At 36.4% G+C, this 27,678-nt stretch overlaps 2 protein-coding genes across 4 annotated transcripts; both read left to right on the forward strand.

Moving 5' to 3' along the window:
• masp2 (MBL associated serine protease 2) lies at positions 1-27,203 on the forward strand. 3 transcript variants are annotated; one of them, XM_039651991.2, is made up of 12 exons: positions 1-138; positions 3,956-4,101; positions 17,003-17,219; positions 17,782-17,959; positions 18,236-18,367; positions 21,521-21,747; positions 22,767-22,914; positions 23,627-23,745; positions 23,843-23,921; positions 25,421-25,543; positions 25,631-25,705; positions 26,235-27,203. In XM_039651991.2, exons 3-12 carry the CDS (start codon positions 17,118-17,120, stop codon positions 27,014-27,016), a joined length of 1,965 nt encoding a protein of 654 aa, XP_039507925.2. In that variant the 5' UTR covers positions 1-138; positions 3,956-4,101; positions 17,003-17,117; the 3' UTR covers positions 27,017-27,203. The 3 variants fall into 3 exon arrangements, with proteins under 3 accessions (XP_039507925.2, XP_039507923.2, XP_039507924.2); XM_039651989.2 differs by lacking the exons at positions 1-138; positions 3,956-4,101 and adding an exon at positions 16,720-16,866; XM_039651990.2 differs by lacking the exons at positions 1-138; positions 3,956-4,101 and adding an exon at positions 16,720-16,866 and having other exon boundaries at positions 21,551-21,747.
• sst6.1 (somatostatin family member 6.1) lies at positions 560-1,586 on the forward strand. Its single transcript, XM_039651996.2, has 2 exons — positions 560-799; positions 1,011-1,586. Exons 1-2 carry the CDS (start codon positions 698-700, stop codon positions 1,242-1,244), a joined length of 336 nt encoding a protein of 111 aa, XP_039507930.2. The 5' UTR covers positions 560-697; the 3' UTR covers positions 1,245-1,586.
• Positions 27,204-27,678: the final 475 nt, after the last annotated feature.

A 27,678-nucleotide genomic window follows, 5' to 3' on the forward strand; every position in this document is an offset into this window, starting at 1 on the left:
TTTCCCGAAGACAGTTTTCTCAGCTGTTCCAGGTGCCAGACGGTTCAATGGCAATCTGAAGGAGAAGGAGGGAGGAGTTGTGCCCAATTACACGCTGGAACGAGAGCATACTGCCACTGACTGTACACAGCAGAATGGGTTAGTTTGATTTCCTTGTATTGATATCACAATGCAGCTAAGTGAGAACATCGCGTAATTACAGTGTATGTCTAACTGTGTACTTTCTAAAACATGATTCACCGCCTGCCTGCCATTTCGCACCTCATAGATAATTAGCATAAACAATGAAACAACTTTTCAGAATCACTTCACGTTATCGGTAGATCCGTCGTCGTCAGTGTTTTTTCTCCTCGCATCCGCTTTAACTGAAATCAGGACCATTTTTAGAGCTATGACGTGAGCATGGTGGCGCAGTCCTCCCCACCGGCACGACGTCTGGTTTGTTGGGGGGGGTTAAACTACTCAATGCTTTTGTCGGTTCCTAAGCCTCCCACTCCCCCCACCCTCTCCCCTCCGTCCTCAACCGCTGCGTCAGTAGGGGACTGGAACGAGAGGTATATAAGGACCCCGCCACCTGAAGCTCTCAAAGACCAAGATCTCTCCAGCTTTACTCTGCACTAGGAGCTACAAGGACTTTGAAGTTTCCTGCTTCGCTTCTCTGACTGACCTTTCTATCCACTTCAACTATTTTGTCAGCATGCAGCTTTTGGCCAGCCTTGTGTCTCTCTTGTTGGTTCTGTATAGCGTCAGAGCTGCAGCTTTGCTTCCAGTGGAGGAGAGGAACCTGGCACAAAGTCGGGTGAGTGGCTGCAATGAGCTTTCTATGTTTTTCATTGTTTCCAGTTGTAGCGTTTATGGGTTTACCAAGCAGATGCACGTATTTTAGACACATCTTGATGTTTGCCATCCAATAAACAGACCATTCTGGGGGAATTTCAGTAGCCACATTATTGTGAAAAGCTGAAAATAAATGTTACATGCTAATTCAAGTCGTGTTTCTTCCTTACCAGGAGCTGAGTAAAGACCGTAAGGAGCTGATCCTGAAGTTGATCTCTGGGCTGTTGGATGGAGTAGACAACAGCGTGCTGGCTGGCGAGATAGCACAGGTGCCCATGGATGCGGAGGAGCCCCTGGAGTCCCGTCTGGAAGAACGGGCCGTCTACAACCGGTTATCACAGCTGCCACAGCGCGACCGCAAAGCCCCCTGCAAAAACTTCTTCTGGAAGACCTTCACATCGTGTTAACAGCGCCAGTCCCGCAACTATCCTCCCTGATACCTGACATGAACTGTGTAGACCTCCACTGTACATACCATCTCCAGTGTCTGAAGAAAGATCTCTGTGGACCTACTCTGACACAGTCTGTTTGTTAAAGACATTGATGATTATATTTATTTATTTATTTATTGATCTATTAAGCTATTTATGGACCTTTGTTGTTTTGCAGCATTAAAAAAAAAAAAGAATAAAGCATGGTTAAGATAGTTTCTTTTTTATAAAAGATGTCTCATTTACTGTGGTCAACATTGAGAAAAGCATCTAATTACTATGTTTACTGACTGATAAATAAATGTAATTGATCATGGAGCCAGATGTATTACAGATGATGTAATAGTCCTATAAATGTTTTCCCAAAAGAAGAAATCACGTAAAGTCTATTTGTTACAAGCTCGTCTGAAGGGCACTTTCACAAGCCGTAGTTGTTTAAAGGGATACTCCACTTTTTTTGGAAATAGACTCATTTTACAACTCCCCCAGAGTTAAACAGTCGAGTTTTACCGTTTTCAAATCCATTCAGCCGATTTTCTGATATTTAGAAGAATATCAGTAACCAGTCAGTGTCTGGTCTCATTGACTTCCATAGTAGAAAAAAAAATATACTAAGGAAGTCAATGAGACCAGACACTGACTGGTTACAGATATTCTTCTAAATATCAGAAAATCGACTGAATGGATTCGAAAACGGTAAATCTCAACTGTTTAACTCTGGGGGAGTTATAAAATGAGCCAATTTCCAAAAAAAAGTGGAGTATCCCTTTAACACTTAATGCACCAGATTAATTGACTGACAGTCTGTGTGGTGGTAATTTTCCTTGTCAGTGAATTATATGTAATTGCAGTTGATGAGAGGGTGTGCTTGAAGTCACTAAACCCTTGTCTAATAATTATTTGCTGGTAAATTCAATGCATTACTAAAATGTTTCTTTCGGTTTGCCTTTTTTGTTCAACAAGTGCAGATGAGACACTTGTGAAGGGGAAAATGGTCCTTAAAATACAGGCATTTTCTGTAACACTTCTGTTCTTCAAGTGCATACATAGTTGTCCCATCTTAATGGCTCTTGTATTTGCAAATGCTGCAATCTAGCTTCAACAGAAAAAAATCTAAACACTAGTTAGATTGACGATCCAGCTGTAAACACGTGCAATATAGGCCGTCAGTACACTTTAATTACTTGTCCTCCAAGTGGAGGCATACATGGTTATTCAAACTGTGTCAGCATAAGTAAGTGCCGAGTTACTTGCGCAAATGCGTCATTGCTCTTGAATGTGAAACTAATTGGCGTAGTGAATGACATAACAGTGAAAATGTGAAAATGCATTGAAGCCATGGCCTAGCGACAAGCTTGCGATCATTTCTCTAACGTCCTTTCCATGAATATGTCCATAATACAAGACAAAAATGTCATATGGTTATTTATTGTGTTCTGTAAATCATTAGTGTTTAGGACATGCTAGTTATATAGTTGCAACTTGCAACACATGCAAACACATGCTGCTATACAGTAAGATAAGAAAACACCATGCATGTTTGCTTTGAAATCTCAGTGAGCTGAAAGCATAGAGTGAGGAAAAAAGTGAATTAATTGTTCAAACTGCTAGGTTAGGTTATAACTATGCCTTTGCATATATGTGTGTGTGACACATTGGCAGCTGTTCTACACACAGCTGAAGAGATCACTTTATGAATTGAAAGAGAAAATGATGTCTGCAGTATTTGATGCTGTAGCGCTGGGGTCACAATGACCTCAATATTCCTCTATTCTGAAATATCTTCAATACGAGGAAAGGTTGAAACCAGATGATGGTGTTGACAATGTGAACGGTTTGCTCTTCTCTCACAATATTGATTACAGACACTTAACTATGGGATGAATATAGTATCAAAATGACACATTCATTCAATTCGGAATTTTGCACACGCAAGTTGAAAGGCATTTTGATACTATTTTCATCCCATACTTAATCTAGACATCAGTAGAAATTCTGGACAGATTCTGACTTTTTACTGTCCACAGTAAAATAAAATATTTAAAATTGCCATGAAATGGAAATTGCGATATTATTTCCCCCCCTGTTGTTATGTATATTCAAGTGGTATGGCTACCAAGAAAAAATGTAGGGGGGGGGGGGACTTTGTCCACCGGAAATTGATTGTATCGTTGGATCGCCCTTGCCAATAAACACGTCATCAGGGAAGAGAAGAAATGTTGCTGCTTGGTTAAAGATTATGAGAGCACATGAATTTATTAAAGATATATGTGCAAGAATAATTCTTAATATATTGTTATGCACTCCAATGGGGCCATCTGTGTTTCAGATTTGATAAAGAAATATAGTCAAACAATTTAATCACTTAGTGGGATTGTTGTTGTTATTCAACAGAGGTGTATGATAATGCAATATCTTATTAAACTGAGTCTCAGGCATGGCATTCATATATCTGTTCAGTTTACTCGAAAAGTCAGATGGGGCTAAATTTAATTAGATAAAGGAATAATAAACATGCTGGTCTTGCCCAGTGGAATGGAGAGACAACAAACATCGATATACATGAGGAATTCAGTGTTATGTTATCATGCAATATGATTTTAGCCATTCCACAAGATGTCAAATGACTAATGGCACAGTCTCTATTAAAGTATAATCTTTTTGTTCTTTCTGCCTTTTTTTTTTAGCCCACTGATGAATGGACTGCGACTGACTCGAGTAGATGACTCTAGGATACGTTTCGTTTGCGCAAAGATTTGTGTGAAGCAAAAGAAAACTGTCTATTATACAAGTGCCCTCGGAGCATTGTGAGGAGACATCAAAGCTGCTGCTGGTAAGCAAAAGCATTTTGATTGCTTTGCCTTTGATCTGAAGGCATGCTCCCACCTGAACATGAATTTGAAATTCATATGTAATGTGTGTATATTTATCTTTAGGAACTAACTCACTTCAGTATTTCAAATAAAAACCTGTATGAAAATAAACAATTAGAATTAATGAACTAAAAGCTGTACTTAAAATAAAATTAGGTTAAGTATTTTTGTAAGCACAAAACCACACAAGATGACTTGGGGTCACTGTTTTGAGTCAAAAATGTTCTGGGTTATTTTCTATTTATAAATGAGAAGCTGCCCTCAAAATACAAAAGAGACAATCTCAGTCAAACACGGGTCAAAATAATGACTCATTGATGTGTCTTTACAAGAGCTGTATAAGCAAAATCACCAAATCATCTGCTTTAGATCATAAAATGTATAGATTGTTTTACATTTACTGCAAAAAATTAATTTCTTCATCAGTATTTTTATGTAACACCCTTAAGAACGATTTAACAGAGAATCAAAATTGTACATGGCTTGTTTTTAGAGAATATATATTTTATCTTATTATAATGAGCTGGATAATTTATATATTTTTTTATAAATATAATTTATCGTGTTTTCTTGTTTTTTTTAAGCATACATATAATGAGATTTATCCACAAGTAAAAAAAGAGAAAGAACGAATTTTGCTTGCGAAATGAACGCATCAGGTTACGTATATGCAACCCGATTCCCTGAGAAGGGAACGAGACACTGTGCCATGAGCTGATGCTATGGGCAACGCTTCCACGTAAGTCGGTATCTGATGCACGTTTCAAAACGAGCCAGTCTTGACTGGCTAAGCTTTATGGGCGTTGTGATGTGACGTAGTCCATAAATATACACCTGAAATGCATGTCATCAGATTCAATTCGTCTGAAGAAGCTGTCAGTGGCCAGGGGTTTGGCAACACAACGCAGAGCCTCTTTACGTTCCCTTTTGAAGTGAACTTTGACGCTGCGTCATCATATTGACACTATGAGAAGTTCTGGACCAAAATCTCAGAGTTAAATTGTGTCTATTAAAGGAGCAAATGTGAGTCTGCCTCAGCAAATATGAGATCTCATTTTTGAAACCTTCCCGTCCAAGCGATTGTGTGAAAGGCCATGACACAGGCTGCTTGTTTATTATGATGCTCACGCTCACTTTAATTGCAATAACACTGTTTAGATAGAAGAAACCGTATGAATGGTAAAATGATAGCAACTGGCATTCACATTACACACAAATATTTGTTTTTAATGAATGGCAGTTTGTTTTACCATGTTTATCCAGCAAATCTAATATGGTTTGACTGAGACCACCAAGCTAAGGCCCTAATCCAAATGTCCTGTTTCTTTTCTCCTGATAGACTTTCTTTTATCCGCAGGCAAGTGGTGAGTAATGTTTCAGTGCTACGTAAATGGCATTGCACTCCATGTTAGATCTTTGTCACATGGTCAGGGGGCAACTGGGAGTGCTCTCACTTCATTAGTTCTGCGTTGTCTGTGTGTTTGTTTTTATTGCCACGAGCAATGTTTTCTATCATCATCAATAAATCTTGATTTGGTTCTGTAGTGACATTTGCAAGTAGGATACTGAACAGGCATACATATATGGGTGAGTAACTAAGACATTTGAGAAGGAAGAACACGAAGGAACTTTGAATGCCATTTGTGGAGAGGGAAATATTGCCACTGGTGATCAAAAAATCTATAAATATTTTTCTGAATTATTCAAGTAATTTTTCATTGTTATTTGCCCTTCACTCTGCTGTAGTTGGCTCTCCAGGTGCCCTTAGGTGTAGGTCAGGACATATTTGCTCATGTTGAACTATGTGTTATTGTTCCTGCACACACTCTCTGCTTCTCTGATGAGAAAAGAACAGAGCGAGTGGGAAGTTGTTGACACGTCTAATTCAAGCATCAATTGCGACTCTATCATAGTGTTGGATGTGCAATTTATATGGTAAAATAATCAAAGAATTCATTGTTATGCAAGAGTACTTTATTCCCTGTGATGGTCTGGCCACCTGTTTCTGGCCACCTGACTGGCTGGTTTCCGGAGGAATGGAAACCTGCTCTTCTTGGTGTCTCATAACTGCGAACGCGCATTTTTTAGTTTCGTAAATACATAGAAAAACTGGTGCAATTTTGCGTTCAGTCATTTATTTAGTGCTGGCCTTGTTGCTTTATAGTTTTGTACCTTGGAATTTACAGTATTTTCCTCAAAATAGTAGGCAAAATTACCTGAAAATAAAAAATACAAGTAAATAACTGAATATTCATAGTATTTGGTGAACTATTCCTTAAAATTTGCAAACATCTTTTTTCTTTTTTTTCTTTTTACATTTTTAATGCAATCTGTGAGTTCAGGATCGAATTATGTGGTTTCAGAAGTTTGTCATGCATTTTCATACACAGCCTGTGTTATTCCATCAGATTAAAGGTCTGATGAGTACAAATTGAATTGCCTTCTCATAGACACAAATAATAACAAAACAAGCCACAGAATCAAAACTGTGTCAATATCTCAGAGGTCATGTTGAGTTGGAGGAGGACAGAATGGCTGCATAGAAGACATTAAGTTATAGATTTAGTGCTCAACAGCTACTAATGACGCCTGATGTGTTTGTGTGCTGTGACTGCATTGCTTGTCAGCACTGGCTAAAAGCATATCATTATCCCTCTCAGCGCACACTGCAGTGAGAGCTGAGAAAATTAGATGTCACAGACATGAAGAAGGGATGCAGGATGCCTGTAACCATAGAGACCCTGCCTATCACAGAGGGGACCAGTTCAGGAGGAGGGACAGAGTCCTTGTAAGTGGCTTATAAGGGGACAGAGGACACAATCCTGCCGTTTCTAATGCCATTTAAACTCAGTGCTGAGAATACAAGATAAAATGATCCCAACTCTTGTAGTTTCAGTAGAAGCTGTCTACAGTTTCTCTTCCGTGGAGCACTGGGAACACACTGGCCCCCTTTACACCTGGGATTAACATGCGTTTTACATCTACTAGTATCAGATATTTTTAGGTAGATCTGAAAAGAGATTAAGTTGCGCTTAAACATTTATAAATCTTTTTTTTCTCACTATCAATTTTGTATTTTTAGGTGTTCAAGCATGAAGTGCTGAAAACGCATTGAATTTGTAAGGGTTTTTATTATTATTCTACTGCCGTAAAACGCATCGTGCAGCCCAGACCGTAAGGCCTACAGGCTTGAAACTCAGCCATGGTAGGCCTCAATTTGGGGAGAACCTATCAGAGTGTGGCCCATAGGTGGCGCTACAGCAACCAAAAGTACTAAATTGATCAAACGGTCTAAACTCCTAGACCGTTTGACTCAGCCACAAGGTTTTTACACCACTATGCTCCTTAACTCAAGACGGACAATATGTATATCTCAAATTTTCCAGTATATGTCGAATTTTGTCCAAAACCTAATTTTGCAAACTAGTCCCTGGTTTTTCGCCCGATCGGAACCAGACGAGTCTAGGACAATTCTCTCCACTCTCTAGAACAATAATTATCGAAAAAAAAGTTTAAATTTTGTATTTGGTTGGCTCATTTAGAAAGTGGTCCGTGGCAAAATACAGTCAAAAGCCAATAAATCCTAAAGGAAAAGTCAGAACTTCACAAAAATCGATGAGCATATGTGTCCTAACATGGTTAGGAAGCATGCAAAGTTTCATGAAGATCAGACCATAGGTGGCGCTTTAACAGCCAAAAAGGTCTCATTCTTAATAGGTGTTCAAGCACGAAACTCTGGTAAATCATGTTAGATTCATGGTAAATCATACTGGAACATGGTAAATAATGAATTTCACACTGAAATGTAGTGTATCATGGGAAATCAAGCTAAAACATGGTCTTTTCCATCTATGATCTCAGTGGTTAAATGCTTGCTACATAAAACCACCGCCAAATGCTGCTTGCAGCTTTAATTTTAATTGAATTTTATCATTTTTCAGTGGTGCGATTTAATTTTCTTTATCCTAATTTAATTCAGAGCATTTCACAATTAGCTTCACAAAACAATTAGCAATCAATCATTTTGCATTGACACCAGTATTACTTTAATGAATTGTGTCCCATTCAACTAAAATGTTAGTAACACAAGGTGTAAAGGATATCTTTGAACTTTAGATTTCTTAGCAATGTTTAAAATGATTGCTGTTGTCTTCAGTGTAGTAAACCTGTCTGGTGCACAGCACATGGAACTTCATTACATTTGAAACCACAAAAATCTTGTAAATTGCCTCTCTTTGTAAAATTATTAGCCAAGTAAACTGAATCACGGAGCTTGACAATAACCGCATCATCTGAGCATTTGCTGTTCAGCGATGCAGTGTGCACTAAATCACTGTGGGATTGTCTTTGAGAGATGTCCAAAATTTCGATAATTATTGTGATGATAATTTGAAAACAACAAATGTGTCGACATGTTATTGCAAGCCATGCTGTTTGCTGCTCCAAAATTAGCATAATTACTCTTTGACTAAGTGTGTTTGTCAGGGGAAGAGATCCAGATTCACGCTGGCCTCAGCATTAAGGGAAATGAAAGTAAAGCAGCGTTTGCTAAAAGCTCTCCTTTGACATTGCGCTTGTGTAAGTCAGTATCACAGATAGTCTGCTAACAAGCAGAGTGGTTGTTGTAGCAGCAGCTCATTAGCTGTGCAATGACTCTGTCATATCCTGACTCTGTGCTATAATTACCGAGAATGGACTGTGGAAAGAGGGAAGGCCACTAAACGCAATATTGACCGTCTTGTTTAAGCGCAGAATTGACCTGTGAGACGTGTGCTTTAAATATCTCAGTCACAGATGGGCCACTTATGGAGCTGAGCAAGAAATAGTTCATCTTTAGAGAGTCTGTAAAAGATTTGTTGCTGCAGAAGGAATGAGAATTTCATGTTATTTGCTGTAATGAAGTCATCAGAGTCAAGACACAGGCAAAACGACTGCACCCTCATTATACAACATGATGGAATGAGGATAGTTTGTTTGTGACGTCTGAAAGGGTATTGTATGTCTTAACACCAGATGAGCAACCGAAACAACACCCATGATACAGAGAGTACACAAAAACACATTATTCACATCTGTCTCCCCAAAATCAAGGTTGTTATAGATTATTATTATTATATCAACTGTGATGTAAATTACCAGTGAAAAAAATAATAATTTCATCAACAAAAATATAGATGGAACTACAATTTTTTTTAAATGAAAATGAAACTGAATAAAAAAAATTTATCTGGACAGGTTAGAGTAACAACAACATAAGTGCAGAAATTCTTTCTGTATATGAAATTTTATAATTCTGAGTTATGAAACTATTTTGCATTAAAGCTACACTGTGTAACTCTTTTAGTTTATTCTTAGCTAAAAACACTTAGTTCTTTCAAAAATATATGTGCTCATTAATGTATATTTACATTTTCATATAGCTTTTCACCGCTAGATGGGGTAAAAATCACACAGTGTAGCTTTAAAAAACATTATTATGAGAGAAAGTAGATCTAAAGGCATTGTATTGTGATGAAGTATGTTTTCTCTTTTATATACCTACGCCTGTTTCCAGCTTTGTTATTAGATTTTTGCATGTTTGAGAAAATAAATCAGTGGCGTAAACCAGAAATGCCATGGATAAACATGGGGAAATGCAGATTCTCTTAAAACTTGACTGTAAATAGCATGTGTCAAAGCCTAGTAGACTGTGAACCTTACTGATTGGCTATTACTTAAATAAACTAAAACTTACTGAGTCCAATCCAAACGTTACCATATCAAATACATCACAAGACATGTGTAAACAACAGCTAAAGACTGTGATTTAGCATTCGTCTTCATTGACATCTCCCCACAGTCTGGCATTAAGTACACTTATTTCTTATATCTTTATTTGACATGGACATACAATTACATTGGACGAGCCATATGCATTTGTTTTTTAGTGATTATAGCATACATGCTAATTTTCAACACCTGTCCACGGAAGGCTTTTGAAAATAAAATAAAATACAGTTACAAGGGGAGGGAAAAAAAAAAGAAACAAATAAATAAATAAGTAAACAAAAAATAAAAACAGCAAGTATCAAAATCAGAAAGTATTAGTAATAGATTATACATGTGAGCACTGTTGTTTAGTTTTCAGCCATTGTTTCAGTCCTCTGTTAAAAGCATTTCCATCTGTCTCTAGTTTCAAATTAGTGGGCAAAGCATTCCAGAGTTTTGGCCCCTTTACAGAGAAAGCAGACTGACCAAAAGAGGTCTTACACTTTGGAACTAGACAGTCACTTCTGACAGTGGCCCTTGTGTTCGCCCTCTGAGAACTTTGCCGTCTGCTTACTAGTTCAGAGAACATTGGTGAAACATGATTATTTAAACATTTATAGACCAATTTGATATAATTAAAATCAATAAAACTGTCAAAGCCCATAAGCTAAAGCTTTGTTAAAACATCACAATGATGCCACTTCATAGGTTTCCGGTCCATAATTTTTATTGTCTGTTTGTAGATGGAGAAAATAGGTTTTAGTTTGGATGGGGATGCTTGTGACCATGATGTAATGCAATATGATAAATGTGAGAATATCATCGCATGCATGTAGAGTTTTGCAGTGTGACAAGACAGGTCTCTTCTTATAAATCGAAAACAGTTTATATTTGGTTTGACCTTTTTACATATGTACTTAACATGATTGTCAAATTTTAAATTGTTATCTAGAATTATCCCAAGGTACTTGACTTCGTTAACTACTTCTATTACTTCTTTTTTTATCTGAACCTCAAATATATCACTTAAAGGCCTTTATTATGCGTTTTGGGCCTCAGTATTGCCTCTAATGTCAATCACAGTTAATCAAGTGATGCTGCGATATCTACACATAAATGTCACTGTGTTATAGATTATGAGGGATCTTGAGGTTAAGGTGATGAATTATGAAAGAAAGATTAAAGGGAAAACTTTGATGTGAGGCCAAATGAAAACAAGCACGAGTCTGCAGCTGCAGCTGTATGGCCTTTAAAACAGTACAGCTAATGATAGGGAAATTACTTGTGATAAATCGAGGCTGAATCCCCCCGCATTGAGGTTCGCCCCGACGTCGGATTGCCATTACTCTTTCAATTTAGTCCTTGATGCATCTTTCACAGATTTAAGTCCCCATATGGCCATATCCGTTCCCCTGCGGGCATGTGGCCGTTTGCCAAATCAGTGGCTCTGACACGCAGCTCTGAACCAATGACGGAGAGTGAGGTGGCAATATGCTCAGGTGCAGCAATCACAGCTTTAGGGTAGAATTCAACTTGACATTAGTTTAACCACAGACTATTGAATAATATCTACCCTGATTACAAACAACAGGACACCCAGTTATAATCGGACACAGAAAACACACCAAAAATGCATTAAGCACGCTCAACATTGTGCATTTCAAATAGACACGGGAACAATGGAGTTGAATTCATAGCCCTAAAGTTGCATCAAACAACAATAAATCCAATTGTCTGAATTCAGTATTCGTCATTCAGTGAATTTGTCAGGCAGTATCAAAAAGATAGGAATTGATGAGGAACACATGCATTTATCATTTCAGATTTCAGTACAACAAATATCAGAAATTAATTTAATTATTTTAAAATATGTATTAACAAAATGTTTCACAGATATTTTGAGTTTCCGTAAATGGCTTCTGGTCCTGACTATTAACCTTATTTTTAACATAGGAGCGGGTTCAGGCATTTGTAACTTAATTATCCCAGGCTTCTGGTGTAATTTTATGCGACAGAGCACACTTTTGTGACGTGGTATGTCCTAATGCTTGTCAACTCTTCTGCTATACACTCAAAAGTATCTTTTTTCCCTCAAAGACAGTAGGCCTACATACATTTTGAGTGCGAAAAGTATGATTTGTACAGAGGTGTATTGCATTCACTTGAGGAAACAAAATCTGCTCTGTTATTCTGAATTAACGAGTTAATTATTTCAGAATTACGATAATTTTTCATGGAAAAAAAGTTTTTGCTCTGTTTTTCTGAGTTTTTGAGATAATCAAGTCATTAATTAAAAAAAAAATAGAGCAAAACATTTTTTCCATGAAAAATGATCTTGTAGTTCTGAGATAATTAACTCGTTAATTCAGAAAAACAGAATTAACAAATTACTTCAGAAACTTGGACACGGGCCTTGTTTCAATCTACCCGCAAACTTTTGATAACCAAGCCGAAAATAAAATGAAGTGTCAGAAATGATGTCACGTTTTGAGGCCTCTGGTCATTGCGGTGATTACCCCTTCTTTCTGTTTTCTGACACCTGACCCAAAGGTAGTCGACACACTAATAAATTCTTGGAGAAAAATAAGAAATCCTGTTCTATTACAGGGAAACCGTGAGGCTGCAAAGACTATTTCTTTTTGTTTGTTTGTCAGTTTATGACACAGTTAAACCATGGGGAAAATGAGATGCTGTGAAACGGATTGTCTTGATTGTGGTAATTTATTTCTCAAGCTAGGCAAATGGAAAGGTGGGTGATACTGCTGATTACCTTTTCATACGCTTTTGTAGTTTCAGAGACTTTACAGAGATCCTTGAGAAGTGTAAATACCAAAGCTGACAATGATTATAATTTTTTCATTTTTCTTTACATCCTGGTTGTTAGTATTTTTAGGTCATTTGATTGGCTTGCATGAAAAAAAAAAACATATTACAGTGTTAATGCCAACACCTGATTTACTCTTCACTTTACATGATTCTGCCTGCCCTCGGAATAACCAGCGTGTTTATGGGGTTTATTTTGTTGTATTGAACATTGAAGTACAACAGGATGTGTGTGATATTCAGCAGGTTTTTCTCTCATAGCCTAAAGTCTCAGTCAAAAGTGTGATTTTGTCCCCTTCTGTTTCTTCATTGGCATTATTGATCCTGGATGTGTTTTTGTGTGTTCACAGTGCTCCCGTTCCACATCAAAGTGACAGTATATTGTCTGGCATCTTATCAGGATCCACTTCATTATATACTGTAGTACAGCAAGCTTTACTGGGCTGCTCAGAAACCAGTTTCTGAGGCTCTGAATATGTGAATGTAAATATCCTTTTGTTAGTTTTGTTGGATTCTGTGCAAAATTGCTAGTTCTTGCTTGGATCCATGCTCTTGTTTGTTTCCAGGCCGAGATGCTTTTTCAATACAAAGCTGCACAAAAATATTCAAAACAAGGCTAATGGGTTGGAATATGTCATGGCCTGATAGAATGATGAATTGTTTTAATTATAGTTCTAGTGGTTCTAGTGCATACTCGGCAACAGAAAATGCAAGTACTTGAACTGTGACTCGTCTTTTCAAAATGAACTTCGTCAATACTTGGAAGGAAGTAAAGTAAAGAGCTGTAAACAGTGTTTGAATTAGACTTGGGCCAACAGTTGCTGATGCACAGAAAAGTATCTGGTCTCTGACGTAGAGTCACTTGTGAGTAAATGAATAAATTGATTATCTAATTCATTAACATCATTAACATCAGTTTGCGCTTTATCTATACATTTTTTCTTGTTATTGTATAAAATCTTGCTTTATTAGCAAATGTGAAGATGGTAAAAACATTAATTATTGTTGTGCTTACTCGACAACTAATGCTTTGCGTCAAAAGAAATTGGCAGATTTCATTCAATATTCTCCTGGAATATAATTGTTTTAACATTATTGGAATGGATAGTTGAGATTACATGTGGCTTTATGAAGTGATTTCACGTTGGATTCAACTAGGGGTTTGGCTGGTTAGCATAAGTTAGTCTCTGCTAATATTTCTATTCACTCTCCATTGACAGCTATGCATTCTAGAAACATTCATTATATTATAGTAGATCTTTTACTATTATATGATATTTGTTATTGTAGATATATGGAATTACCCATTGATAGACACGGTAATTCGTTGAAAATAAATTCCAGCACAGTATTACAACAATCATAATGAAATGGCCCTTTACAATAGATAATGCTTTACAATGAACTAAAGAGCTATATATATGTCAATTATATGTAAATCGGTATCTCCGTGATGCTTTTACAACATTTCAAATTCCTCAGTTCTTTCCATCTCTGAAAAGCCAAGCCAATGTTGATTCTTGTTTTATTACAAGCTCTGTCACGTTCTCTTTTTGCAGACTCTCCCCAGTTCGGACGTTTAAAAAAGTACAGTTTCGTTTTTGTGAAGGAAAAAGTACATACTTTTGAGTGTGTAGCAGAATAGTAGGCAAACATACTACTTAGTAGTACATACTACCTCGTAATCATTAACAGGAAAACTCTCCTCATGTGTTTGCAATTTGCATATTGATGCATTTAAAAGTTAATGACCAAATGTATCTTTACAAAAGTTCACAATGCTGTTGCAGATGAAATATAATGTGGATAACATTGAATAAATATCTTTTCGTCAGGTTAGATACTGATTTTTAATCACTCATACCCCTTTCTCTAAACCTCTCTCTTAACCGTCGGACACACACATCCATCATGTTTGTAGTTTTTTAACACTTTTTATTCGCGTTTGTATCCTCATCCATTGCGCAATGAGTTTGGCCAATAATAGCCATTACGTTTGTATCCTCATCTAATGCGCAATGAGTTTGGCCAATAATAGCCATTAGATTGAGCACAGATCTAGACTTTGGATTATAACCAAAATGTAACCTAGTAGACCATCTTTGGAATACTCATTTCAACATACTACGATTTTAATAGGCTACTATTTAGGACAGAAAGTATGCAAATTGGGACGCAGCATCTATTTACATATATGACAATACACGCACGGGCAAGTGACATATGTACTCAATTTTCCACTATAAACTATCCAGCTAAGTCTAAAATATAAACGCTTATAGGCTTTCCATAGCGAATGAGGGTAAGACAAAAACACGTTTTGGAAGGTTTGATGATGTATTTATGATTTCAGTTTTGTTCATTTTGAACTAAAAAGTTATATAATGTACCTTTAGATAAAACATTTCCATGAACTAATTTTGTGAAAACATGCTTGCATTTTTACGTTTTAATCCACTTTGCAGCTTGTTTGTCCAAATATGGCTTTTTTGAAAGAAAGAAAAAACTTCACTCATTTAAGCCAAATATTTATCTTAATTTCTATCGAATAGAATAAAAAAAAAAGTACTTTTCCTCCTTAAAAAATGAAGGTACCTAAATGCCTTCAGAGATTTCCAGTCAGAGTACTCGAGGGAGTCTCATAAACCAATTTGAACGGTTGTTTCCTCCTTAGAATCACTTCAGCTGTGTCCCAACAACCTGTGACCTCTCAAGCAGGCATGGTGACAGAGGTCATCGCGTTACACCTGACAGCCACAACCATCATGGGCATGTGCAGCTGGAAATTACCATTGTCATTTATGAGGATAATTACTGTAATCTCCTCATACATCAGCCTTTACCAGCATAATGTATTGGAAATGAGGGGTCTATTATAAGCTTGCTTATGGAACATTTGTTGCTTTATTCACTTAGTCTCTCTCTCTCTCTCTCTCTCTCTCTCTCTCTCTCTCTCTCTCTCTCTCTCTCTCTTTCTCTCTCTCTTTTTCACACTCATACTAAAACCATCTTTTTAAATCATTAAATAACCATCTCATTCTGTGCCAACAGGTTTAAATGAAAGGAACTGTGGCATTACAAAGGCATTTAGAATTCATTCTGCTGTCAGGGTAATTGGCACATGCGACCGCAACAGGCTTTCAGTGTCACCTGTTGTTTTTTCATCATAAACATCCACCTGTGGCACATCGCAACTCATATGTCTGAAAATGTCATAGGGATGTAAATACTTTTTTCATATAAGTGTGACTGTTCTACTTTTGCTTTTCATACATTTGCAATGTTATGTCTCCTATACATTATCACAACACAGTCAAAGGTGAGCAACAATTGGAAAAATTGTTGTAAAAGCCATTTTACAATATAAATTTGGATTTTTTTTCTTCTGTTTAGCAATTAGAAGTGACCTTTTGATTCTTATCTTATATCAAAATGTTGTTTTTAAATCTTATAACTTTGTGTTTTCAAAATCTTTCACAGTGTTATTTTTATTTACTCAGATATGCAATTGGTATCAGACTTTTGGACCCCGTATATTTAAATAAGCATTGTAAAACGTTACGTGTTTGATAAAGCTATATAGATCAAATTGTTAAGATCTGTTGTTTTGTTCTTTTGAATTAATTTTTACCAACTAAAGTTGTGTTTGCATTTACACACAGAGGGGGAAAATCAATTATTGACGACTGGTCAGAAGGACACATTCCAAAAATTGAGAGTTAATTTGCTGTCTGCTGTTAAAAAGTAAGAATAATACAATAGTCAATATAAAATTGACCATTGCACAGAAAATTAAATTGAACAGAATCAAATGTTTGATTTACTTGTTCTGAATGTGTTTACTGCTGTCTTGTGTGATTGTTTCTCTTCTTGTCGAAGAGAAACAATGCAAAAATCTATTGTTTGAGGAGAAAAAAGATGTCAAGCTTGACAACAGAGATTAACTTCACTGGTATATCTTCAACCCAACTGATATTGACACTTGACAGAATGGACGATAATGAAAACCAAAAGTTCAGTGTTCAGCGCTGTGTTTACACTGAGCCATTTATTCAGCTGGTTCATTAACCTGGAGGACAGAGTCCTGCAAAGGTGATCAGGACATTTTTTTGTGAGATGAACTGAAGCTTGTGGTGTTCTGGAATGATGAAGAGGTATGCAATGTGTTGATGTGTTAAGTGTGGAGTGGGAACAATTGCCAGTCCTCTATGTTTCTGTTTAATGTGTTGGGATTGTGACAGCTTCAATACGTTATCAGTGATATACCTTTTTGTTGTGCTGCTGTTTTAGTGTATCTTTGGCTTTCGTCGCCCTGCTTCCATTAGCTTTTGGTTCAGAGCTGACAGGACTGTTTGGGAGCTTCACATCACCAAACTTTCCAAACGTCTACCCTAACCACCAGCGTATGGTGTGGAACATCACAGGACCAGAAGGACACAGGTTGCGCCTCTACTTCACTTATTTTAGCCTGGAGCCTTCTCATCGCTGCGAATATGACTATGTTCAGGTTAGATCCATGTTGTCAACAGCGATTTAAAAGTTGGGTCATTTTATGGGACCAAAGTATAAAAGTCCTTGGTAATGATTCCTATTTTGGTATCACAAAAAAATCAGTCTGTTGAAATTGGATAAAGAGAATTGCAGTTTTGAAGATGATGACCGAAAGTCTTATGGGTTTGGGACGACATTAGGATGAGTAATTAATGACAGAATATTCTTTTTTTTTTGTTGGTGAACTAACCCTTTAATATTAAAAAGTTATACTTCCTTTATTTGAAGGAAGGGATTAATTGAATGATTTATCATTAAACACTTAATACAATGAAGATTATTACTGAAATATTTAAATATTTTGATAATAAATCAGATATGTAAATTTTAAAACATATAAGCCAAGCAAGTGTAAACATCTTATTGCCTATAAGCACCATTTCCAAGTAATATCAGAAAACTCAAATACTGAACATTTGATTAAACCTCTCTATCATGAAATGCACAGTATGGCTGTAATGTGAATGCAGGATACAGATGTGTGTTTGTAATAATTATTACTTGCTTAAACTTTTCAGGTGTTATCAGAAGGAAATGAGACGGTCCGGTTCTGTGGCGAAACGGAGTCAAATTACGGTGATGCTCCCAAAAACACTGTCATCTATTCTGCCAGCAACACCATGGACGTGCTCTTCAGATCAGATTACTCCAATGAGGGCCGTTTCACAGGCTTCCAGGCATTTTTTTCTGCTGAAGGTGATGGAAACAATGGATTCACAGCATGAATGTGTCTCTCTTCCGCTGTCACCTCTTTCTGTAGAGGCTAAAGGGTTGAACTAGACGCTAATTTGAAAATGCTAAATAAATCAAATACTGTATATTTACTTGTTTATAATGTTGTTCAGTATATCCTAAAGATATTTTAATTATACACAGTATATATAAATGCTTTTTTATTTTACTTGAATTGATCTTGGATGTTTAAACCCGAATGAGAACTGTTGCTAAATGACCTTGTTTTACTCTTTACAGACATTGATGAGTGCCTGAGCACTATGGATGGAGAGCCTGTGTGTGACCATAATTGCCATAATTATGTGGGGGGATTTTACTGCACTTGTCGACTGGGATACCAACTCCACGACAATAAGAGACACTGCCCTGGTAAGGCTGATATCAGAACAGATGAAAACCCTGGCCTGTAGTTTTTCTGCTTGTTGATTAAGAATTGTATTGGCCACTGTTCATGATAACGCTCTGATTGTGCAGCTAAAAGCGCTTTATAATTTTAATATGTTCCTTGAAGTTCACTCATAATGCAACAACAACAGTAAAACAAATATATATGCAGAAAAACAAATATTTTCAACCCTCATTCTGCCCCTCTGTCTGAAATGATAGATTTTTAAGGAGCGGCTTCTTTAAGGCTGGTCAGTAAACGGCCATGGTTATGATTGGCAAACATCATTGCATTGCAAACAGTATCTAAGTGCTCCACACGTCTCTGGGGGGTTAATAAAGGCCTACTGAAGTGAAGTGATGTGTTTGTGTAAGAAAAATATCCATTTAAAACCAGATTGGTTAAATACAGATTGGAGATTAAAATAATATCAGATTTTTCTAATTTTAAATAAACATAGAAAATGTACATAAGTGCGAAATTTACTTTTGCTATGGTTAAATAAATGGTTAATCATTTTTTTCTCTACATAATGTTGATATGGCAACTAGTCAATACACTAAGTTTCGCCATGCTAGCATGTGTGGAAGTATTGTGTGTTACAACCACTGATTCTATATAGATCAGTGGTTACAACTAGCCTCGTGTTATATTGTGCCCTGCTCACTTCTATTACTATTCGTGGGTGTCTTGCTCTGGAGGCAAGCATATGCAAATATATTTACCCTTGTGACATTACAGATCCCGCAAAATCCAAACAAGCATTTTCCATGCTGCACAATTAATTTCGAATGATTTCTGCTTCTCTTGATTAATTAAATATAGTCATCGCAATATTTTCCCCACTGATTATTTGTCCTGAAAACATTATGTTTTTATTTTAGATTTTTACATTATCTTGCATTGGTAACTCTGTTATCTGTCCTACATTTTCTGCTCAGTGTTTTGCTTTATCTTCTCAATCTGGCAACCATGCACATGCATGGTTATATAATTTTAAAATATAATAAAATAATATATTATATATACACATATATACAGCAAAATAAGTGTGATCATCAGTTTAGACAGCAATAAACTCACATATAACTGTAATTTAATATGTAAAAGTTTTTAATCAGAAGAAACGTTTACCTGTGTAAGACCTGAACAAATCTTTAAAGTTTAGGACATATTGTCATAGAGCTCCAGTAGTGACTCTTGTGCATCACAGACCTATTGAACAGCGGTCACAGCAACAGGCTGGGCAGACACAGCTCACCTCACTCTATCTATCAGCCCTGTCAACAGCTCTTGATTGAGCTAGCATGGCCTATATTCCAGCAGGAAATAGAGTCACCAAATAGTAGAGGCGAGGGTTTGTTATATCATTGATAGAGTGGCCTCAACTAACTGCATAGCGTTTTCCGATATAAGCGAGGATTGTGTGGGCATTCGAAATTGGCATATTTACATTTTCGACCTTCAGGTTGTGAAAACCTTTGGCAGAAAAATGGATTAGCTCCAAAAACTCCTCTCATTTAAAGTGCTAATGTTCACTGCGGTTCTGGACAGCGCTAACTGGCTTTAGCCTGAAGCACGCTTCAGCAACAGACTGATGATTCACTAGTGTGCCTGTATAAAGCAGTTGATCTCTGTCACTCGAAGCGAATGCAGGTTAATTACCATTGGTTCCTTAGGGAACAGAGTTAAAGAGATCAGTTGAAAATTATTACCTTTTTCTAGCTGTAAAACTGTGCTAATGATGGGTAATTAATCACAATTACCAGGCCAGACATGCCTCTTAATTGTTTTTCTTTGCTAATGGGGAGGATAGGGACATCACATCATATCACACAGAAACAATGACTTGTGTCTGAATCATTTAATCATATGAATTAGTAGACCTTCACCCTGAGATTCTTCATAGTAATTATTTGCATCTGCACTTGTTGGGGTTCATTTATTAAATTAATAGTATGCCCAAATATAAAATTTCTATCACCATTTATTCACCCTCAATGTTTGAAACCTTTATGACTTTTTTTTTCTTCTTTTTGTGAGAAGTCATTATTCACTGAAAATCTTTCCATCCAGTAAGTACCGGTAACACTTATTTAGAGTCAATGAGTCAATTCATAAATTAATCATTTGACTGAATCAACTGATTTGTTTAAATGAATTGACTCAAATAATGGATTTATTTTATAAATCAGCCATCACTACTTATTCCATGAATTTGCTTATAGAGTGCGTGTGAAGGTTTTCAGTGAATATTACTTTTATAGATAAGTAAATTATGCTTTTATGATGAAGTATTATTTTGACGTTTTCAAGCTTCACGCAGGATGCAAAAGTGTAATAAAACGTATTTCATCATAAAGCTTAAAAGCTCTAGTCCCCATTTATTTTAATGGCCTTGGAAAAAACGAACTAAGAAAATGTTCAAACTTTCATCTTTTGTGTTTTTGTGTTTTTTAAGACAAATGGGTTTGGAACAACATGGTGTTGATGATGCTATTGAATATGTATCTGTCGTTTTACCACGGATTTGCATTTTGATTTTGCACTTCTGATAAAAAACAATACAAATAAAATTACTGTCATGGCTATAATCTTTTTATTTCATCATAAATAGTGGTCAAATATCAAAGCTTAAAAATCCTAAATCTAAACCAAAGCCTAAATCTTACTGATGATACCCGTTATTTGGTAATAGCATCCAATGAAACTAAACAAGAACGATCTGGGCAACCAGTAATTTTTGCATCTAAAGTGGTTAAAGTTTGAGTAAAGGTGTTCACTTATTTGCGTGTTTGTTGCACATCTCTCATTTATGATCTAATTTAAATGCAAAAAAATAATAGCTTATTTACCTGAAAAATTTGACTGTTTCTATCTCAACCATTTTTTTAACTGTAAAGAGTTTGCATTTGCTAAAGTATCTAACTTTCATGCACATAATGTTTGTAACTCTTCATTTCACTCTAGATGCAGTCACAGAAAGCACTTTCTCCGGCCATTTTACAGGTCGAAACGTTTATTTGCTTTTGAGCAGCCCAAATCAATGTTGCAATTTCCTGCAGTCCTCAGTGTTAAGTACAGCATGGATAGTTGGCGGTTTATTGTATGTGTGTGTGCACGTTTGACAATTTCAGTGGGTGTGAAAATGCTTTTTCCCAATGTAGCTGAGTGTAGTGGGCAGGTGTTTCAGGAGAGGTCAGGAGAACTGAGCAGTCCAGAGTACCCAGGTGTTTATCCCAAGATGAGCCATTGTGATTACACCATCAGTTTGATGGAAGGCTTCCAGGTGACCCTGAAGTTCCAAGACCTGTTTGATGTGGAGACTCATCCTGAAATCCACTGCCCTTATGACATCCTTAAGGTTGGTTATTTCTCAGTCTGCAAGCTCTGACAGCAGGGTGGGAGTTCAAACCTATAACACCAGCCATAATAGCATGTGTGTGGAGTCGGACACATCTCAGTCACTTTAATGGGGTCCTGTACTGGGTCCTTTGGGAAGTCTATACCTCTACCTGATAAAGAAAATACTCCTAATAATATTCAGAGTTTATGAGATTTTTTTTTTTATATCGGTTGTTAAATACAGAAAAAATGTTTTTTATTTTACAAAATGTCTAAAGATTTGCTGTTTCTACATGATTTTTTTTCTCATAGATTTTTGGTGAATTGTATTGAATCCAGTTACGGTCAATTTGGCCCCAACCATAAAAATCGTGCCCACATTTTTAACATTATACATATGAATAAATGTAGAGGAACTATAAGAAAATGTACTCATTAATGTGTACAGTGTACTAAATTTGTAATACAATATTTAATATGGTTATAGAATCCCCACAAAACCGTCATAATGCAGCACTATTGAAGACTCGATTATAGTTACAGTACAAATACTGTTTGAAGAGAGACATATTCTGCCTTCTAGTGCCCTTGTTGAGTGTTAGAAAATATTGATTTTAGAGTGATTTACACAGAGAAGATTGGCTCTCCATATGCTTGATTTGCTTGGTAAGTGTTTAAGAGTGTTTACTTTTCAGAACCGATTTTACACTCTGCATTAAAGCTCATTCGATTTTAATGACTGGAATCCAATTCCCCTTTTATGGGTTTAAACATCTTGTTATGCTAAGCAAATTTGCAATTTTGAGTTTAGCAGTTTCCCCCCTCAATGCCTCTAAAACCAAAATGGTCCCCTTAGCACTGGTGTAAGTGTCAGACTACTCCACTAATCACTGACCTGAAGGCTGTTGAATACATAATGTATGCTCTCTCATGCCCTCCACAACCACCTATTATTTTTCCTCACCCTCCCACCTCCCAAGAGGCTTGTTTATATGTTGCCATTTGTATTCACTGACAAGTCAAACTGTTTTGTTTTAGATCACTGCTGGTGGAAGGGAGTACGGCCCATTTTGTGGCAGGACCCCACCGAGAGAAATTGAGACAGGAACTCACAAAGTGCATGTGACCTTTCGCTCAGACGGTTCTGGGAAAAACAAAGGCTGGAAGATCAAGTATACCAGCACAGGTAGTTTACAACCCCCTATTATGTACCTTTATGGTAAGTAAAGCATAATGTATACCCAACCTCAGTTTATTTTGTGATAATAAGCAGCTGACTGTGCATAATCCTACATATTACATCAATACTACTACTAAAATTTTTTTTTTAATTTTTATATGTGTGTCACGGGAGCTGCTAACAGGAAGCACACAAAGATTCAAACAAAATAGTCTTTAATCCAAATATCTCTCAGGAGAAATCAAGGAAGCAAACAATACACACCTTAACATCAATGCCACCGAACAATGAACTGAAGGAAGACAAGCAAAAGAGCTTATTAATGGGCAACATGTGAATGGGATATACAATCAAGCGAACTAACACAGGAAAACAGGAACTTGAAACACAATGAAACATATCAAAACCCTGACAATGTGGACATAAAATATTGGTTTGTGTTGGTTTGTGGTCGCTGATACTGTTGCACTCTATTAAGAAAGGGCTGACCAATGAATACTATGACTATGAATATATGTTTTGTGTACATTCTCTCTCAAACACATTTCAAGAAAATGATGAATGGTGTGCAATCTACAAAAAATAAATGTTTTGAAGCAGGGTTTCAGATCTGATGGCTGTCTGTAGACATATTGGACATGATGCATTACAGAATCACATATACATTTAAATGAATAGTTAATGGCATGGTTTTCATTGCTGTTCTTTTCTCTCAAAGCCCAACCATGCCCAAACCCTGTGACTCCTCGACATGGACATATCCAGCCCCAGCAGTCTCAGTACATCATGACAGACACCTTCAATGTCACGTGTCATCTGGGCTATGAATTAATTCTGGTAATCATTTTTTCTTTTTTTTTTACTTTCTCTAAGATTTAAGAAAAAGAGCTTGGCATGCTGCTAGAGAGTTAAAAATGACTTTTTGCTTCTTAAGGGGGAGGAAGCTTTGCCCTTTTATCAAGCCACATGCCTGAAGGGTGGATTTTGGAATGGACCACTGCCTGACTGCATCAGTAAGTTGCTCAAGAATCCCAGAAGCATGAAGTGTGTTTAATCGTCAATGGGGGTTTACTGCAACAAAGAGGACGTACGTTTTAAAACCTGAGGTGTTATTTCAAGCTGAAGTGGATGAAATTCTCTGTGACTGTGGACTGTGGATGAAATCGTGATGACGCATAACAGAAGCACATTTCTTAATCAAAAACATTTCAGATATGCAGTTTATCTTGGAAAAAAAGACAATGAAAAAGGGGATGATAACAATATGTACTGTATTTGGTAAAATTAATTATTAAAACAACAACAACAATAATTGTCTTCATTTTTTTGCATGAAAAATCTAAACATGCAAGTAAATTAAAAACTAATTCAGAAGTAAAATTATTTGACTTGTTTACAGAGAAATCTATTTTTCAGATCTCCCTGGCAAAGATTTTTTGAGGTGTGGATTAATTTAACATTCTCTCTTTTTCTTTTGTTTCTCAAGTAAATGTTTTTATGTTATTAGTAATTTCAACACTTTGATTAAGAAACAATACTAAAGACCAATTAAGATTTTTTTTCCTGTAAAAAGCAGTGATTAAACATTCCTTATTAAATTATTTATAGAAATAACATATGTAAAAAGATAAGAAAATAGATCATATCTTACATAAAAAGACAAGAAAAAAATATTACAATTAAAGAAAAATAATCAGATTTAATTCAAAATGAAAGCAACAAATAATTAACTGTAAACAGATTTTAAGAGCCAGACATTGCTATGACATTTATTAAACTAAATAAATAAAAAATGGAAATGCTTAGTGTTAGGACTGCTAGGGCTCGGCCGTAACAGGAAAAGGAATCTAAGTCAAAATACCAGAGAGATATCAAAAATAACATGCGTTTATTTCCAAAAGGGTTTTAACGTCAGGGGCAGACAAGGCCAAAATACCAATCTAAAATAATCTTTTGTTAAAGCTCTACAATTCCTAAAACAAAATACAATTTAAACTTACCTACCTCCCTAAACCAAAACAATGTGAAAAGATTTACAAAATAAAATGACGTTTAATATGACGTAAAATAAAATGACCATAGCAAACAAAACAAACCGGAATCCAAAATCGTAGTCAAACAGGCATGGGTCAGTAACAAGGATAAACAAAGGTTCAAAATCACTTTTACAATATCCAAATATCATTCACAGCACAATCTCAAATAAACACTCACAAACTCTCTGACACTCAAACAATAGCAAAGTTGGACCAATCAACAATGGCACAGTAGTGAGGCCGTCCTTATATGTGGATCAGGTGTGGAGGATAACCAATCGGAGCCTCCAACAAATTATCACCAGAACTTGTAACACAAACAAGCTCATGCACATATACACACAATAATACACAGGACAGAATGGAATCAGTGAGTAAACATTAAAATGACTCGTAACATGACTCGGGTTTTGGCAACACTGTCATTCTTTGTGTCTATAAACATGTGTAATTTACCAAATGCCTTTAATTTGCAGTTGTTGATTGTGGAAAGCCTCCAGAAGTGCATAATGCAAGTGTGGAATTCACCAAGACCACATATAAATCCGTGATCAAGTATTCCTGTGATGAATTCTACGCAATTGAGGCGGGAACAAATGGTAAGGTGCATGTCACAGGATAGCAAGACACTGCACTAATCAATCATCACTGGAGGTTTACAGCAATCATTTTCTCTCTGAAATCAGGAGTCTATACCTGTGCACATGACGGCTACTGGAGAGATGCCCTGGGTGGAAAAATATTCCAGATATGTTCACCAAGTGAGTTTTATTTTAATGCGAATGGTTTAATAGATGGTTTATGTTTTAATATAAAGTACACTACCATCAAAAGTTTGGACACGTTTGACTGAATTTGTTTTTCAGGATCTCAAAACCTTCCTGTCCAAAAATCTTAAATGCTCAAATTAGTTGTGTAGACAAATATAAACTTTTATAAAATATAATAACATTATAAGTTTTTAAATAGATCGTTAACCCAAAAATGATTTACTCACCCTCGAATCTGTATGAATTGAACATAAAAAGATATTTTGAAGAATATGGGTGACCAAACATGAGCATGAGTATTTTTCCAATGAAAATTTTCCATGTTTTTAGATTTGCCAAACTTTCAAACTTTTTAAAAAAAAACATCCTTAATCCTTTAAAAATGTTTGCTGTCAAAAAAAGTTTAGAACCACTGGTTCGTAGGAAATTTGAGAAAAAAATGTCCAAATTTTTACCAGGTATAGTGTATATCCGTGTCGCATTGTCTGAACACTAATCTGGTGTCTGCCATTTCTGAAAGTTTGTGGACAGCCTGAGAAAAAGCTTTCCAAGGTGATTGGCGGGGAGAATGCAGAAAAGAACGAGATTCCCTGGCAGGTCATGATACGAATGGGTCCCAGGTTCATCGGTGGTGGTTCTCTCGTGTCAGACAACTGGGTCCTCACTGCTGCTCATGTCCTGAAAACCTATACAGACACTTCCCACCTGCAGCTGAAGATGGGCACAGTCGAACACCAGGACAATGAGGCGGTAGTCGGGATTCCACAGAAAATCTTTATTCACCCTCAGTACCATCACGATAACGTTAATTTCAACCACGACATTGCTCTGATCAAACTGGAGTATAAGGTACCTGTCAGTAAAGCCGTCATGCCTGTGTGTTTGCCTGGAAGGGAAGAGCGGTTTGTTTTGAAGGTTAAGGACATCGGGAAAGTGTCTGGGTGGGGTGTGTGGAATACAAACAGACCTGCATTATTTTCCAGTAATCTCCAGTACATACATTTACCTGTCGCTGATTTTGAGGACTGTAAGGCTAAATATGACTCCACAGTGACTGATAAGGGGAAACTAGTAGTGACAGAGAACATGATATGTGCTGGGTTTGCTCAGGGAGGAAAAGATTCCTGTCAGGGGGACAGTGGAGGGCCCTATGCATTTTTTGACAGTCAGAGTAAAAGCTGGTTCATAGGCGGTATTGTGTCATGGGGTCATGGCTGCGCCAAGGCTGGGTACTATGGGGTTTATACCAAAGTGAGTAATTACCTTCCGTGGATCGAAGAAATCATGTCAAAAAACAGTTGAAACAGTTTGATAAGGCTTATCATTGGGCAAATTATTGTTAATTATTTTTATCATGACAATACTGCATGTAGCCTACAGTCATTCACTTACTTTTTTTGGTTATTATTGTATTAATCTTGGTTTTGTACAGCACTTTGGTCGGCACTTGCTGTTTTTAAAAGTGCTAAATAAATAAACTAAACTGACATTTTGTATTCACTTATTTGCTTTTGGGGTACCAAACAAAAAAAATATTCACTATATAAATATAGCCTATATAAAAAATAGATATCTTCAAACATTTAGTCACATGCCAGGGACAATAATTTCAGAAAGCAGAAAGATGTCAATGAATTTGCTTAGTAAAATATGGTGTAATAAACTTAATTTATATCTTTCTAAAGCAAAAGACAAAGAGAGTGTGCTATATGGGTGAATTATTTTTTACATTGATTAATAATTATTTTCTTTAGTCAAAAATTGAAAATGGCATGACCCAGAGTTCATTTTCATGAAGCCATTGGTGTTTGTTTAAAAGTCAAGTATCATGATTTACAGTCATTAAGTTTTTATGCATTATGGATCTGATCCCAGAGTTACTCTTGTTGTCTTTTATCAGCAGCAGGGACCGTATGCTCTCTCCAGCCCTGTGTAATTACCTCTCCAGTGCGTGATTTTGGCCC

The sequence above is a fragment of the Pimephales promelas genome, chromosome 20, assembly GCF_988280905.1.
Source record: "Pimephales promelas chromosome 20, fPimPro1.hap1.1, whole genome shotgun sequence".
Classification (NCBI taxonomy): Eukaryota; Metazoa; Chordata; class Actinopteri; order Cypriniformes; family Leuciscidae; genus Pimephales; species Pimephales promelas.

Bases quoted from the DNA above. Each gene is read 5' to 3' on its own strand.
- sst6.1 (XM_039651996.2), top strand. From the start codon at position 698: ATGCAGCTTTTGGCCAGCCTTGTGTCTCTCTTGTTGGTTCTGTATAGC. The intron at 800-1,010 runs GTGAGTGGCTGC...CTTCCTTACCAG, and splicing joins GGAACCTGGCACAAAGTCGG to GAGCTGAGTAAAGACCGTAA.
- masp2 (XM_039651989.2), top strand. The intron at 23,922-25,420 runs GTAAGTTGCTCA...TTTAATTTGCAG, and splicing joins ACCACTGCCTGACTGCATCA to TTGTTGATTGTGGAAAGCCT. The intron at 25,544-25,630 runs GTAAGGTGCATG...CTCTGAAATCAG, and splicing joins AATTGAGGCGGGAACAAATG to GAGTCTATACCTGTGCACAT.